Below are 17,138 nucleotides of genomic sequence, written 5' to 3'. Positions count from 1 at the left end.
TAGAACCAGAGGATAAAATAGACACTGAAAGAATCCACCAATCACCTCTTGAAAAAGATCCCCAAAAGAAAACTCCTAGGAATATTGTAGCCAAATTCCAGAGTTCCCAGCTCAAGGAGAAAATATTGCAAGCAGCTAGAAGGAAACAATTCAAGTATTGTGGAAACACAATCAGGATAACACAAGATCTAGCAGCTTCTACATTGAGGGATCAAAGGGCTTGGAATATGACATTCCAGAGGTCAAAGGAACTAGGATTAAAACCAAGAACCACCTACCCAGGAAAACTGAGTATAATACTCCAGGGCAAAATACGGATTTTCAATAAAATACAGGACTTTCAAGCATTCTCGATGAAAAGACCAGAGCTGCATAGAAAATTTGCCTTTCAAATATAAGAATCAAGAGAAGCATGAAAAGGTAAACAGGAAAGAGAAATCATAAGGCACTTACTAAAGGTGAATCATTTTGTTTACATTCCTACATGGAAAGATGATGTGTATAATTCATGAGACCTTTCTCAGTATTAGGGTAGTTGAAGGGAATACACACACACACACACACACAGAAGGCACAGGAGAAGTCGAATATAAAGGGATGATACCTAAAAAAAATAAAATTAAAGGGTGGGAGAGGAATATATTGGGAGGAGAATGGCAGAGATAGAATGGGGTAAATTATCTCACATAAAAGTAGCAAGAAAAAGCAGTTATAATGGAAGGGAACAGGGGGCAGGTGAAAGGGAACGAGTGAATCTTGCTCCCATCAGATTTGACTTAAGGAGGGAATAACATACACACTCAACTGGGTATCTTACCCTAAAGGAAAGTAGGGGGGAAGGGGATAAGAGAAGGGGGATGATAGAAGGGAGGGAACAGCAGGGGAGGAGGCAATCAAAAGCAAACACTTTCGAAAAGGGACAGGGTTAAGGGAGAAAACTGAATAAAGGGGGACAGGATAGGATGGAGGAAAACATAGTCTTTCACAACATGACTATTACGGAAGTGTTTTACATATACATGTGTGGCCTATGTTGAATTGCTTACTTTCTCAAGGAGGGTGGGTGGGGAGGGAAGAAGGGAGAGAATTTGGAACTCAAAGTGCTAAAAACAAATGCTCAAAAAAAAAAAAAGCTGTTTTTACATGCCACTAGGAAGTAAGATATACAGGCAATGGGGTATAGAAATCTATGTTGCCCTACAAGAAAGTAAGGGGAAAGGGAATGGGGGGGAGAGTGGGGTGACAGAAGGGAGGGCAGACTAGGGAAAGGGGCAATCAGAATATATGCCATCTTGGAGTTGGGGGGAAGGTAGAAATGGGGAGAAAATTTGTAACTCAAAATCTTGTTGAAATCAATGTTGAAAACCAAAAATATTAAATAATAAAAATATATTAAAAAAAACCCAGTGCCTCCTCAAAGGCCTCCCTCTACCATTGCCCTGATCATGGCACCCATTTTTCCCCCACAAAAAAGGCCTCAGAGTGGGCCCACTGCTATCACAATTTCTGGGTTTTCCATCTTGAGGTTAATGCTGAAGAAGCGTGAGGTCTGACAGGCATTAACATGCCTTATAAACAACTGTATGCAGTATGAGGCATCATCTAAATTCCTCCACTGGTATTGACTCTTAATTGGAGAGCCTTTAGTTGTGTGATTCTATAGTCAGATCCCTGACTACTACACAGGAAAAAGCATGAATAAAGTATAAAAATATAAACAAAAACTCCATCTCTCAAGGCTAACTGCAGACTATACTTTAGTCCACTAGGAGATCTTGCCAGAACCCCAAACCCTCAAGTATTTTTGGCCTCTATTATTGGACTGATGGCTCCCAAAGTCTACTTGGGTAAACCTCTCTCATAACAAGCCAAGCCATCAGAGAACCAAAAAACCCCAACTTCTTGGCTACTAAATTCTTATAGGTATGGACTCACTGGGTTAGTGGAAAGGTGGGTACAGGAGAGGAACAGTATTTTAACCTTAGCCACTGTGACTTCATCTGGCTCAGTGTCATCATTATACCTTCAACGTAGTGGTGAACATTATACTGTCCTTAATTTATGACCAAAAAAGAGATCAAGAGGACCACAGGATATAAAATGGATAATTCTGATTACATTAAGTTAAAAAGGTTTTGCACAAACAAAACCAATGCAGCCAAGATAAGAAAGAAAGCAGAAAACTGGGGGAAAATTTTTACACCAAGTTTCTCTGATAAAGACCTCATTTCTCAAATATATAGAGAACTAAGCCAAATTAACAAGAATCCTTTCATTCCCCAACTGATAAACGGTCAAAGGATACGAGCAATTTCAAATGATGAAATTACAGCTATCTATAGTCATGTAAAAAATGCTCTAAATCACTACTGACTAGAGAAATGTAAATAAAAAAAAATTCTGAGGTACTAACTCACACCTATCAGATTGGCTAATATGATAGAAGAGGAAAATGACAAATGTTGGAGATGTGGAAAAACTGGGAAACTACTGGACTGTTGGTGGAGTTGTGAACTGATCCAACTATTCTGGAGCACAATTTAGAACTATGCCCAAAGGGCTATAATAGTCAGCAATACTGTACTAGGTCTGTATCCCAAAGATTAAAAAAAAAAAAGAAAAGAAAAGAACGTATTTGTACAAAAACATTAATAGCAGCTCATTCTGTGGCAACAAAGTATTGGAAACTGAAGGGATGTCTTATCAATTGGAAATGGCTGAAAAAGTTATGTGTAATTGTGATGGAATACTATTGCGCCCCAAGAAATGACAGGCAAGATACTTTCAGAAAAACCTGGGAAAAACTGTATGAACTGATGCAAAGTGAAATGAATAGAACCAGGAGAACATTATATAAAGTAACAGCAATACTGTAAGATGATCAACTGTGAATGACTTAGCAGTGAGGGGTGGGGAACCTGTGGCCTTGAGGCCACATGTGACCCTCTAAGTCCTCAAGTGCAGCCCTTTGACTGAATCCAAACTTCATAGAACAAATTCCCTTAATAAAAGGATTTGTTCTGTAAAACTTGGACTCAGTCAAAAGGCTGCACCCAAGAACCTAGAAGGACACATGTGGCCTAGAGGCAGCAAGTTTCCCACCCCTTATTAGTTATTGTTGGTAATACAATGATTCAAAACAACTGAAGGACTTCTGATGAAAAATGCTATCCACCTTCAGAGAAAGTACTGGAGTCTGAATGCAAAGTGAAGCATATCTTTTTCACTTTATTTTTTCTTTACAACATGGCTAACATGGAAATGTTCGGCATAATTTCACATTTATAATTGATATCACATTTCTTTTCTTCACAATGGGTGGGGGAGAGAGGGAGAGAATTAAGAACTCAAAATTAAAACAACAAAAAAATCCCTACCAAAAATAAAAAATAAAATTTTAAAGAAAGGAAATGGACTCTCAGGTCTCTGTCCACATTTTGTCAATATGGTGAATTCAAATAACCCTTAGAAAAACTGGTTCGGTTATACTGAACTCCTTTCTTCCCAGGTAAAAGTAAACTGTTCCCAACTAGCCTTGGGAATAGAGGAAAAGATACTACTGGTAAGATCAATGATTCTATGCCACCTGCCAGACTACTTGGGTCTGGGGCTACTTGTTCCACTACTTTTACAAGGTCACAAATGGCTGCAGCAATCAATATACTTTAATTCATCTACTCTAAGTCTCCAGGTATCATGTCCCTCCTTCACAGGCTACATATCGTCATTAAAACGGAATTTCAATACTTAAGTATTTAAATTTCCTTCATTTCCATTACTTTTTGAATTTCCATCAGTTTTCAGTTCCAAGGAAATATTCTCCAACTGCATGCCCTAAGACTCAATATTGTTTAATATTAATTATCCTGGATGGTTCAGGCAACTCTATGAAGCTTGCATTTAGCTCTAATCTAACCACAATAACTGGCATGGAAGCTGCCACAAGTCCCTATCCAGCTACTGATTCTCAAGAACTCAATTTTTATGACCACAATACACTATTTAATCAACATAAATATAACTGAAACCCAGACTTTGGATCTTCTACCCACCTTTACCTGAGGAAGACACTTCCCTATGTTTTAATTATGTTATCAGCGTTGAGGAGTTATCTAGTAGCCTTTTGCATACTTGGAACCCCAGTGCCTTGACTTGGGCATATATAGCCTCTAGACCCTTTTTAGTACTGCAAAAGTATCACTATCCTCTCAGTCTCCTAGGTTGGTAGCCTCAGTGGTATCCTGGATTTCTCACTCCCCCTTTTATCCAACCCTGCTGCCAAATCTTTCTGTTTGACCTCTATGCTCATACCAACTTATTTTGGGCTCTCCAGAACTCTTGCCTGGACTCCAATGGCCTCCTAATCCATTACCCTGCTTCAAGTTTCCCTTTGTTTCAATCTATAATCCTGCAATCAGTTCAGGCGGATCTGACCATGTAACTTTATAAACTCCAGTAGCTCCCTATTTCCACTAAGATAAAAAGCTACAAAATCCATTTGGCTTTTAAAGTTCTTTATGGCTCTGCCAACCTATCTCTCCAAATTCATTATAATATCACTCTCTTTCAACTCTATGGTTCAGTCGAACTAACTTTCTTTCTGATCTTCACAAATAAGCACACCTTTCTTTTGTCTCCATGGCTTTGCAATGGCTGTTCTCCATGCCTGAACTGTACTCCTGCCTCATCTTTTCTGCATAAAATCCTTCATTTCTCTTAATATTCAGCTCAAGTATCACCTTCTACTTCTCTGTAATGCCTTTCCCGGTCTCTCCAACTGCTAGTATCCTCTATCTGTAACTACACTGTATTTATTTTGTGTATACTTAAATACATTCATGTTGTCTACCTCAATATAATGTAACTTCCTGGAGAGCAGGGACTGTTTCATTTTTTGACTTTGGTCTCTACACTGCAGAATACTGAGTAAGCATTTAATAGATGCTTGTTGACTATCTGATATAATCACTATGTGGTTTGTTTACATATGCTATCCCCTCCCTTCCAAGTGGACTATAAATATGACAGCATATGAGGATGACAAAAATAAGCCGTCATTGTTCTAAAAACAATAATCTGAATTAAAATATAGTTTCAAATTCTTGGTAGCTTTATTAAGTTCAAAAGCACACAACTTACCTTTCTCCTCAAATTCTCTGACAATATCAGTCATCCTGTCTTGGTAGAATGATTCCCCTCTCTCTACTAGGGAAATATCTAAAGCCTCATAGATTTTTTTGAACTCTAAAAGAAAGACAAAGAAAATTAGCTCAAGAGAAATGATAAACCATTCTAAATTTCTCAGGTGGTACAAGACAATGGACTGACATTCCTCACAGGACTGACTCGAGACAATAAATGGGATAAAGGATCACAGCACAATACAACCGTGTGAAGGCTATAAAATTAAGATCTTACTTAAAATATTGTACACTGGATATAATGAATCTCCAAAGCTCACCCTGGCGAGAAACATCACAGATAAGATTCCAAGCTTTCGTGATATCTGGCATTTTACTCTGGAGTTGAACCACACATTGGTATGCACGCTTCTTGAATTCTTCTTCAGTGTCAAACCTCTTCTTAGATTCCTGAGTTTAAAAAAAAATTTTTTTTGAAGCCTATTTGTACAATTCTGGAGAAGAGATCAAGGAACATCTAAATCTATAATGCTTAGGACTTATACTGTACTTAATATTAAAAAATATTTTACGTACCTTTGCTGAAGGACCATATTTGTTACTTTTTTGGTGAATAACAAAATCTTACATTTTTCTGCTTTTCATCTTCCTTTCCCAATTTTCACAGTCCTACCTCAAATAATTTCTACTTGGTTCAAAAAAAAAAGGGGGACAGATGGCTTGTATCAAGAAGCTGAAATTCCACATCATTCCCTGTTCCACATGTGGTTTCTGAGAAAATAACCTTGCTTTTCTTTTGAAATAGGGACATTTATTCTTCTGTGATTTAAAAAAGCATTGGAACATTTGTTGATCTGGGTGACTGAGGAGCACACCAACAGTAAAGTGGTCAGTAAGGTGACATGCTTATGCCAGTTCAGTTTCAGCTGCTCTGTAATATCTACCCCAGACACACACCAAAAGAAGCTGTGAGGTGGGAGACAATTCTGGATGTCTCTACATAAATGCAATGATTTTAGTAAAGTAATTTGCAACATATTTCAGTTTATTATAACAATAATTAGTATCATTGTAAAAAAACAAATTTCAATATTCAGATTTATAAGATTGGTAAACAAGACATTACATGTTATGTATCATTCAGTCAATGGATACAAATACAAAAGTAAACAGGGGATATATACAAAATAAATAGTGATTTGGGGGCATAAAGGGACACTGACAACTTGAGAAATCAGAAATGGCTTCTTGCAGGAGGTAGTACCTGAGCTGTGCTTGAAGGGAGTTAAGGGTTTCAAAAGGTTGAGGTGAGGAGGAAAAGCATCTCACATATAGGAATCAGCCTGTGCCAAGGAACAGATGCAGGAAACAGCTAGCATAATAACTAGCATTTACATAGCAAAGACCTTTACAATAAATATTCTCTTGTATGATCTTCACAACAACTCTGGGAGGTGGGCACTATTGTTATCTTCATTTTACAGCTGAAGAAACTGAGGCAGAGGTAAAGTGCTTTTCCCAGATTCAAACAGTAAGTGTCTGAGGCAGATTAAATCAGGTCTTCCTGCCTCCAAATGAAGAGTTTTATCTACTTGTGCCACCTAGCCACCTTACAAAGCCATGCACAGGCAGCAACAAGAACGCTAGCTGGATGGGAGCAGAGTGTAAGTTGAGCGATGTACTATGAACAATGCAAAAGTAGTCTGGAATTAGATTCAGAAGAAATTTAATGTCATACAGGAGAGAGGTGAAGAACAAATAACTGGAAATATATACCTTATAAAAGGCCTGAAGATCACCTATAGGAGGTGAAACCGTTACATAATCTGGGAATTTATCTTGCAGATGAGCGATGAGCATACCGAACTGTGTCCCCCAGTCTCCCACATGATTTAACCTGGTTAGTAAAGAAAACAAAAACAAGAACAAAAACACTTTCAGAAACGTTGAAGGACAGAGCAAGGTAGATTTTGGAAACACAACCCCCTGCATTGTACAGAGAGAACTGAGAATCAGGGAAGGAAAACAACTTGCTCAAGATTCTACCACTGGCTTGTGGCAAAGCAGAGAATCTGAAGCCGAGTTCCCAGGCTCTCCTTCTAGGATTCTTTCTATTGTATCATGCTACCTCTTCATGTTATGGACATTTTAATTAAATGGTCTATTTCAAGTTACAGAACTCTGAGGCTTTTATAACACCTAATCACTAAATTAGGAAATCATACTGAAATGTTAAAGGCAAAACTTATTAAGAGACTGCATTATCTCTATAATGTAGCTAACCTGGAGAGAGCTCAGGGAATTCAAGTAGGCCCAAATAACTGAGGTTAAGTGAAAAATTCATTCATTCATTCATTCATTCAATTTAACTCTACTTAGGAAAAAAAAATTAACCACCTACCATGTGAAAGAATCCATGATATGTGCTAAGAACACAAACCCAAGGATCAAAGAGTCCCTGACATCAAGAAGCTTACGTTCTACTAAAAGGACAACCTGTACTCAGATGAGTACAATAAAATACATGGTATGAGGAAAAGAAGAGATTCAAGGTGCTCTAGACAAATGAGGATGGAAATTACACTTTCAGTGGTGTTGTGTAGACAAAGCCCCATTTTCAAATGAAACCTCTAGATTTCTACAGAAATGTCAAAATGAAGGAAAGTGGTATCTACCTGAGTACATCATGACCCACAAATTCAAAGAGTCGGCTCATGCTCTCTCCTATGATTGTTGAACGAAGATGGCCTACATGCATCTCCTTAGCTATGTTTGGAGAAGAAAAATCGACTATAACCTGGGACAGAAAACCAGAGAAAACACTGTGCAGAAAAGCTTAATTTCATTAATATACATACAAACCTCTTCATAAAACTTACATTATTACCAACATTTATTAAATACTAATTAAGTGTTGAGTACTATGAAAGATACTGGGGAGATACAAAAATAAAAATCCCTGTCCTTAAGGAACTTACATCCTATTGAGGTAGACAATATGTACATAAATAAGTATATATAAAATAAAAATGATGTGATGGGGAGAGGGAGTGGAGGGTAAGCCTAAGTGGCTGGAGAAGAAAGGCTTCATATTACGAGTAGAGCTCAAGCTGAGCTAACCATTAACTTTTTCAAGCCTTTTCCTTTGTGTTTTCTCACTTTAGAGTTAAAAGAAACCTGGCAGACAGGTTTGGCAAATGTTATCCCTCACATTTACTCAGTGGTAGAGCTCAGAAAGGAATCTAAATCATGATATACAGCCTTGTTTATTCTTTCCTTAAGACCATTGTTGTTTATTTTTTTAATAACTAAAATGTCATCTCTTATCTTAGACCATAAACCTTTAAGAGTACTGCTAAATGTAGAACTGATAAAAGAGCAAACTACTTCTAATAAAATCTGCCATTTCGTACTTGTGATTATGACGGAACTATCAGGTTTCCAAAAGAAAGGCTACTGTGATTTTACATTCCATTCACAATCATATCGCAATAATTTAAATGATGAAAACTCAATGTAGAAAAATGCAAAGCATAACAAGTTATGACGGTAGCTCTTTACTACTGTGTACGATAAACAATACTTCAATATAAAAATGCTGTCCACATAGGTACCTTCTTTCTTTCTCCAAGAGCAGGTGGCTGTACTCCATTCACCAAAAGATTAGTCAGTTGTTTGGATACAAAATCTTTTCTTAAGTGAACATTAATAAAACCTAATAGTGAGAAAGGAAAAAAGAGAAAGCAAGTTGCAGAGCCTCAGTTTTGGTACCCAAATAGTTTTCTTTTCAAATGATCAAACAAAAATACCTGTAGTTGAGAAAAATACATATTCTCATTAAAAACTGATACCGTTTAATAAATGAAGACCAGTTCTCTATCACTGATAAAGCAACAGATCTCCCTGGAATGGCTTCTAGAAATATTAGGTTATGTAAGCAGCAAACTTGAGATTTTATCCTACTTCAAACCAATAAATATGGCTACCACTTGGGGTTTCTGAATCAAAGAATTTTAGAGTTGTGAAGGGCACTATAGATCACCTTGTCCAATTTTTCTGTTTTACAACTGAGGAAACTAAGGCTCAGAGAGGCCAAATAACTTGCCACAGTTTACACAACCAGTCAGTGATATTAAAAAAAAAGAAAAGTTCTAAAGGACCCAAGTCCCCTGAAGGTAAGCTAATGGAGTTTCCTGTTAATGATGGTGTATCAATCGGTGTATAAATTACCTGATAAAAATAAGGTTTCTTACCCATGACCAAACTATGATGCAGGTTATAAGAAAACAATACAACATAGTTTCATTATATATTTATAATATAAGCAATATTACAGTCTATGATTCAGTAACATTTTTAAAAGCCTACACATATATTACTTTATGTTCTGAAAAATACTTTAATATCCACTATTTTACATCAATTATCATACCTGAAGTAAAATGAGTATTATTTATTCTTTATTTCACTGGTAAGGAAAATAAGCCCAGAAAGCAGAAATAATCAACTTAAAATCATATGGCCAGCTGGTAGCCAAATGATTCCTATATCGTAGGTGGAAGCCCTTTTTACTAACCTCATTTTATTTATTTAATTCATTACTCAAGTGTTTTACCCTAAAACTGGATTTGAACTCATCCTGCTGGTTCCTTAAGTTAATCAAGTATCAGTACTTCTACTTTAAAAGGATGATTATGATCATACCAGGACCAGCGATTTCAACTTTTTCGATGTATTCATTGTCTGGAAGGTGTCTGGCAATATTTTCTGCAATATCTCTTGGGTTAACTTTCTCTTCCTTGGTTTTGAGCAGCATCTGTAACACAACACAAGGCAACTTAATACTCTACAAAACTAAGCAAATTTCTTGCAAGTCCACAGAAGTACCCTGACATAAAGCAAAAGGTTCTTTTCATATAAGTGCCACCAAAAAAGCAGAAGCAGTGAAGCCTAGCCTCTTTTTATAAGGTCAGCTTATATAAGAAATATCATGAGGACAATTAAAGAGTCAAAACCACATAATTTCTCCACTTAAAATGAGGCAGTGAAAATGTGTGGAACACACAATTTATTTGCTATTGTTACTTTAGTAATACAACATCCTTAAGATTCTAAAGATCTGTTTTGTTTACAAATTTAATTTTCGAGTCATCATGGAATACAAGAGCTTAAATACCTGGGCATTAACTAGAATGCAGTACTTTATAATATTAAACTTTAACCTAGAATATGGAATACAATCCAGGTAAAGATACCAGACTCACTAGATAAGAACTTGAAGGTAGGTAGGGTAGGAGGAGGAGGGTTAATGGCAATTATCAAAATAGAGGAAAAATTCATTTAACAATAAATTGTGCTAAATCTATGGAGGGAAAAAACAAAAAACAAATGTGAAGGATCATCTATGGCCAATATTTCAATCATCACAGGATAGTCCAGGCCATATATCAATTTTATTTAAAGAGCAATGATAGGTTAAATATTTGAAGCTATTAGTAACTGGGAGATGGTCAATTTTAAATTTTTATGCTATGATATCCATATGTACATTGTTCCTAAATAGAATGGGGGAAGAAGAGCAGTACCAGAAACAATACACCAAATAAGGGATGGATGGGTGTCCAAATAAAAAGGACAAGTTTATACTTTCCACAGTTGCTCATTTCACTGTGAGGAAAAACAATAAAGATTCTTGGTAAAGGGAAACACAAATTTATTGTGGCAAATATACTGGCTGTTGATGGAGTAAACAAGACATAGGCCTAAACCTTTAAACTATATCTTTAAGAAATCAAGTCCTTCAGTATTCGGGGGAAAAAATCCTATTCAATCAATAAGCATTTATTTAGTAAGGGCCTACTGCGGGCCAGGCACTGTACTAGGTGTGGGGAAAAGATACACTTTTGATGAATAAGACAAACTTAGAATTCAAGGACAGTTATGATGCTATTGCAAACACTTTGCAATCTTTTGCTTATAGGATGTATATGCTCCTGTCCAAGATTTAAATAACCCAGAATAATTAATTTTAACATGGTACCTTTGTGAGACCCATAGCACTGTTACATTGATAATCCCCAAATTTTGGTTGCTGACTTGGTGTGACTATCAGGGGAGGATTTTCCAAATCTGGATAAGCAGTCTTAATAGCATAAGCAAAGAGTTCTTGTAGGCGGCTATTGATGTTAATCATGCTTTTAGTTGGTCTATTCCTTTCTGCTTGAAGACTCTGCGGAAAAAGAAATAAATATAAATTGTCATGCCCCCAAATACAGGCTCATACGGTATTCATGGTTTTGAGGAATTAATGTTAGGTAAAAATGAAAAAGACAACATAAATTAGAGGTCCATGTGGTATCTTGACAAGACAGGCATAGTTTTATATATAGTCACAGATTCTAGAAATTATGGAATTGGGAACTAGGATTTACTCTGTCTTGTTGAAATCTTGGAATGAGAAACTCAGGCAATAAATGGAGCCCAATCAATTTATTAACAAAAGCAGCAATTACTAATAAATAGGGTCCAAGACTCCTCAGTAACCAAGGATCCCACCTGACAGTCAAGGCATTTCTTTTAAAGTAAAGGGACCCAATCTATTCTTAGTCAATGTGGGTGTTATCTAGTTATGATTGGCTAGAATCAGAGAATGTGGATTTTGCACAGGGTATGGGGAATTTTCACAGCAACAACTCAGATTTCCTGGAATATATGACATCAAAGTTTCATGGAATATATTTGACCTTTACCTTAAGTTTCTGTTAAAACTGGGTGGTGGGTGACTTCTAAGAGGGAAATAAGGAACTAAAGTTGCAGGCTCAAGAAGTTTAAGCTCACATAATGAGAAGGTGAATAGTAACTAGATTAAGCCTGATTAAGCCATAATGAAATACAGTACTATCTCAAATTTTAATATCCTACAATTTCCCCCTATGAACCTCTGAAGAGATGTGCATCTTCAATGGATCACTTAAATAAAACAATCATCAATACCTAACGAACCCTATATCATTCCTTGTATCGTTCCTACAAAATCTTTAAAGGTAAAGTAACAATCACAGAATAAAAAAAAGGCTGAGTTAAATTTAGATTCACAAAGCCACTTAGCAATACTCATGATTAATTAATTTTGAGAAACTCTTGGTACTGCAAGTGGAACAACAGTTAAGATAACCCAGATAACAATTAATTATGAGACCTAAAGAAAGCATATTTAATTGTTGGATTATGGTGAGAATTTTCATCTTGAGTCCCTGACGTCCCAGGGTAGTTAGCAATACTTGGAATGGGCCTTCCCAGGATTGAGTTCCATTGGTCCACTAGAACTTCCTGATGTAATATTATCTCCAAGGTGGAAGTCGTGTAGCAAAAAGTCCAAAGGCCCAGTCTGTCCTGCGGTTCCTGCTTCATGAAGTTCATTCAGTGTAGTTTGCTTAAATCTTCCAGTAACAAGGCTCAGTACAATTTAGTACTCTCTCCCAGAGCCTAACTTGGAAAATGAGCCTTTCTGTCTCTTAAATTTATCAGAGACTTCAAAATAGGAAAATAATTTCAATTGTCAATGCAATTTTATACATAAAATCTTTAACCCAATTTTGAGAACTTGTTACTAAAACATACTCAGGGCCTGTATATCCTATTAGATATATCTGAAAGCCAATCATGTATTCCTAATTTGCAAAGAAAGGAATGTCATTCTGTTGCTTTTTCAAAATTTACTACTCCATTTAATTAGATGACTTTTACATTATCTAATTTCTTCCTTTTGATGATATTATCCTCATATAATCATGTATAACATTATTTATTTGTGTATGTACTGAAAGAATGAGATACTTGAAGGATTCATTCCTACACATGAGTGCACAAGTATTAGCAAGGGGGTGGGAAAGCAAAGAACTCATTAGTTGCTCAGGATATTAAGGCGACTATTAATTCAGATTGAAAACAGCAAGATCCCCCACACTTATAATAGGATGCAAGTATAAAAGATCTTACTGAGGCAATCTGAATCATATCCTATTATAGTAACTCGGGTGTTTCAGTATTAATCTATTGAGAGATTTAGTGTTGCAACAACATACTCATCTGCCCTGTTTACAAAAATGTGCTATGAAAGGAGGAATAAAAAAGGGACATGATTATGTTATCAAAACTATCCCCTCAAAGGCAGTGATCTGAGATAAGCCGCAGGGAAAAAAATCCCTTTAGTTCTGTTTGATTCCAGGCAAGGGTCATATGTAATAGCCAACCATCTAATAAAGTCCCACATTATTCATAGGGTATCAAAAGCCATGCTCAGAATTAACCAGGGGGGGAAATTTCCTATTCGGAAAGGAAATTGCAGAATAGGGAATCTGAGTCAAAAGGATCCTACCTTAGCCTATGTCAGGTTGTCCCCTCAACTTTTCCCTGGCACAGACATCTACCTGTAGCAGTTCTCATACTGTGCTCTCTTTGGGCAGCACATGGCATCCCCCTTGAATAGTGGACTCGTGGTTTCATGACAATTCAGACACTCATACCTGAAATCAAAACTCAGAACAATATCAAATTATAGTCCCACAAAATTTTACCTCAAACGGCAAAGGTTCACCAATCACAGCTTAAGGCTAGATTACTATTTTCTCAAGTTGCACAAATAATATTTCATTTATAAAATAAGATTAAGTACATTCTAGAGTTTTACACATACAGTGACTAGTTGGCTCAAAACCCGTAGGAAAATTTTTAGCTACTTTAATTTTCCAGTCCTAAGAATAAACAATTAAGTTACATCTTATTTGTTAACAGATACAATCTTTATAATTTTCAGATGTGGTAGTCAAATAATCCTATTAGAAATTCTCTTTCTACTATTAGCTAAATTTGTAAATTTCTCCACTTTGGCTGGGAGAGGTCCTTGTTCCTCAAACTGCAGAACTTCAGGGTTACAAACTATGCTGTCAGTAGGGCTGCTCAGATCTTAAGACCTCATCCAAGGAAAAAGTCCCTTACAGACACAGATTGCTTTAGGAGGATTTTACTACTTTCTCCCAATACTGAGTCATTATGACTATTTTCCAATTTAAAGTAAAATATACCTCATTAAATATTTAAGTCTTCAAACATTTTGACCATATTCTTAACAGTTCACTTTAGAATCTAATAGTGATTCTGATACAATGTTTCCCCAAATTTCACAATACAGAAAAAATTTCACATTCACAATGTTAAAACATGAAACAAAACTTATTACCAGTTATTAGTTCAGTTGAATACACTTCCAAAATATTTTACACAGAAAATCACTTTTGGCATTCTAGAGTGATTGCACTCAAGAACAATATAGAGTACTTTCTTAACATTTTAATACAGTGCTTATAACATGGTAGGTTTTTTTCTGATTAAGATTCATTTAAAGAGGTATAGAGTCCAAGTCTTTTGGAGTATTTTAAAATGTTTAGGTTTTGATTTTTCAGTTATTCTGAATTTCTTAAATGTATCAGCATAACAATCTGCTAGTTAACATTACATGGCAGTTAAGTAGTAAGAGTGAAATTTTTCTATAAGAATGAAATCTTAAAAATTAAATAATGGAACCAACGTGAATTTACAAAAGCAATCTTTCAGCAGTAGAGCGTTACCAAACATTCTGTCCGATTGAATTCTTGTAAGATCTGAATATTGCACTGTTCACCCTCTGAACAAGTCAGGCACTATGCCAAGCATTTCAGTTATATGATCCTCTCAACAACTCTGGGAAGTGGGTGCTATTATTATTATCCCCTTTACAGATTACGGAAACTGAGGTAAACAGATTTACCACACCTCAGTTTCCTAATCTGTAAAGGAGACAATATTCCAACAGGAGAACACATCTCACTGTAAATGAGACCACAAATTTTAGTTTCAGGACAAAATTTTAATCAAATCATGTTTGGTTTTACAATGTCAAAAGTTATATTTGTAACCTTGAATTTCCCAAAGGCCATTTACCGTTAACATTTCAAATTTCAGGGCCCACTTTACTTAGCTCAAAAATCACCAAATGAACCGAGTCATCCCCTTTTGTTTTCTTATCTTGTCCCTCTAAATGCTTCAAAACGGTGGGTGTAAAGTACACATCTTGGTTCTTGGGAGACCCTAAAGGTTGCGATTCACCCTTTCAAGGACAGAGTGTTAGCATGTATAACCAAATAATTTTATACTGCAAATTTTCCTTTTAAAAATCTTGAAATTTTTGTCCCAATTATATCCCAGACTATTTGTCCCTTTACACTTTAGTGCAAGTTTTATTACACAAAACCAATTGCAGGACTGTCACCTTTTTGGATTTTTAAAGGCTTACAAATGCATCATTCATTACAATTTTTTATTAAGTTATATCGTTTGGGGGGCGGAGCCAAGATGGCAGCTGGAAAGCAGGGACTTGCATGAGCTCTCCCCCAGGTCCCTCCAAAAACCTATAAAAATGGCCCTGAACAAATTCTAGAACTGCAGAACCCACGAAATAGCAGAGGGAAGCAGGGCTTCAGGACAGCCTGGATAGTTGCTGGGTGAGGTCTATTGCGTACGCATCTGGGAGCAGAGCAGAGCCCAGCATGGGCAGCGGCAGGACCCACCAGACCGGAAGCCAGGCGGAACAGGCCCTAGCGCCCTGAATCAGTGAGCTGTGGCAGTTACCAGACTTCTCAACCCACAAACACCAAAGACAACAGAGAAGGTTAGTGGGAAAAGCTGCTGGGGACAGAGTGAAAGGAGGAGCTCCCAGTTTGGCCACCACCTGGGGGGCAGGGCAGCGGGGATGGTGCAGCTACAGAACCACAGCTGCAGTTGCTTCTGGCCCTGGGCCCACCTGGTGGGAGGAATTAAGTGGCTGCGGGAGTGCAGAGCCTGCTTAAGATCTGAGTCAGGTCCGGGTTGGCAATTCTTGGGGGGAGGAGGAGCACTGGTGTGGCAGAGCTTGCTGTGTAGAAATAGCTCTGAAAACAACAGCACAGCCCCTCAAGCTTGGAACAAAGCACTCTCTACTCTACAAGCAGTCATACCCTGACAAAAAACTCAAGGGTCAAGTAGTTGGCTGGGAACATGGTCAGGCAGTGGAAGCAGGCTCAGATTCAGACTCAGACTTTGGAATCTTTCTTTGGAGACAAAGAAGACTAAAACATACAGCCAGAAAAAGTCAACAAAGTCAAAGAGCCTATATCAAAAGCCTCCAAGAAAAACATGAACTGGTCTCAGGCCATGGAAGAGCTCAAAAAGGATTTAGAAAAGCAAGTTAGAGAAGTAGAGGAAAAATTGGGAAGAGAAACAAGAGGGATGCAAGAAAAAGAAGTCAATGACTTACTAAAGGAGACCCAAAAAAATACTGAAGAAAATAACACCTTAAAAAATAGACTAACTCAAATGGCAAAAGAGCTCCAAAAAGCCAATGAGGAGAAGAATGCCTTGAAAGCAGAATTAGCCAAATGGAAAAAAGGAGGTCCAAAAGACCACTGAAGAAGACACTACCTTAAAAATTAGATTGGAGCAAGTGGAAGCTAGTGACTTTATGAGAAATCAAGATATTATAAAACAGAACCAAAAGAATGAAAAAGTGGAAGACAATGTGAAATATCTCAATGGAAAAACCACTCACCTGGAGAACAGATCCAAGGGAGATAATTTAAAAATCACTGGACTACCTGAAAGCCATGATCAAAAAAAGAGCCTAGATATCATCTTTCAAGAAATTATCAAGAGGAACTGCCCTGATATTCTAGAGCCAGAGGATAAAATAGAAATTGAAAGAATCCACAGATCGCCTCCTCAAAAAGATACCAAAAAGAATACTTCTAGGAATATTGTTGCCAAATTCCAGAGCTCCCAGATCAAGGAGAAAATACTACAAGCAGCCAGAAAGAAACAATTTGAGTATTGTGGAAACACAATCAGAGTAACACAAGATCTAGCAGAACCTACATTAAGGGATCGAAGGGCTTGGAATACAATATTCTGGAAGTCAACGGAGCTAGG

The 17,138-nt window shown here is 36.9% G+C and overlaps 1 protein-coding gene across 2 annotated transcripts in view; it reads right to left on the bottom strand.

The window, feature by feature from the left end:
- Nucleotides 1–17,138, bottom strand: part of RARS1 (arginyl-tRNA synthetase 1) — a 38,995-nt gene that overhangs the window by 10,472 nt on the left and 11,385 nt on the right. The window contains exons 1-8 of one of the 2 annotated variants that reach the window (XM_036752039.1): nt 13,519–14,303; nt 11,182–11,370; nt 9,846–9,957; nt 8,756–8,856; nt 7,817–7,938; nt 6,918–7,038; nt 5,462–5,591; nt 5,140–5,244 (exon numbers count right to left, since the gene is read on the bottom strand). In XM_036752039.1, the coding sequence (XP_036607934.1) occupies nt 5,140–5,244; nt 5,462–5,591; nt 6,918–7,038; nt 7,817–7,938; nt 8,756–8,856; nt 9,846–9,957; nt 11,182–11,334 (844 nt within the window). In that variant the 5' untranslated portion in view covers nt 11,335–11,370; nt 13,519–14,303. Of the gene's footprint in view, nt 1–5,139; nt 5,245–5,461; nt 5,592–6,917; nt 7,039–7,816; nt 7,939–8,755; nt 8,857–9,845; nt 9,958–11,181; nt 11,371–13,518; nt 14,304–17,138 lie in introns of those variants that run through there. The other variant, XM_036752038.1, reaches the window with a different exon arrangement.

The sequence above is a fragment of the Trichosurus vulpecula genome, chromosome 3 (assembly GCF_011100635.1).
Source record: "Trichosurus vulpecula isolate mTriVul1 chromosome 3, mTriVul1.pri, whole genome shotgun sequence".
NCBI lineage: Eukaryota > Metazoa > Chordata > Mammalia > Diprotodontia > Phalangeridae > Trichosurus > Trichosurus vulpecula.
The sequence above is the reverse complement of the archived record's forward strand: the minus strand, read 5'-3'. Positions and strand labels throughout refer to the sequence as shown.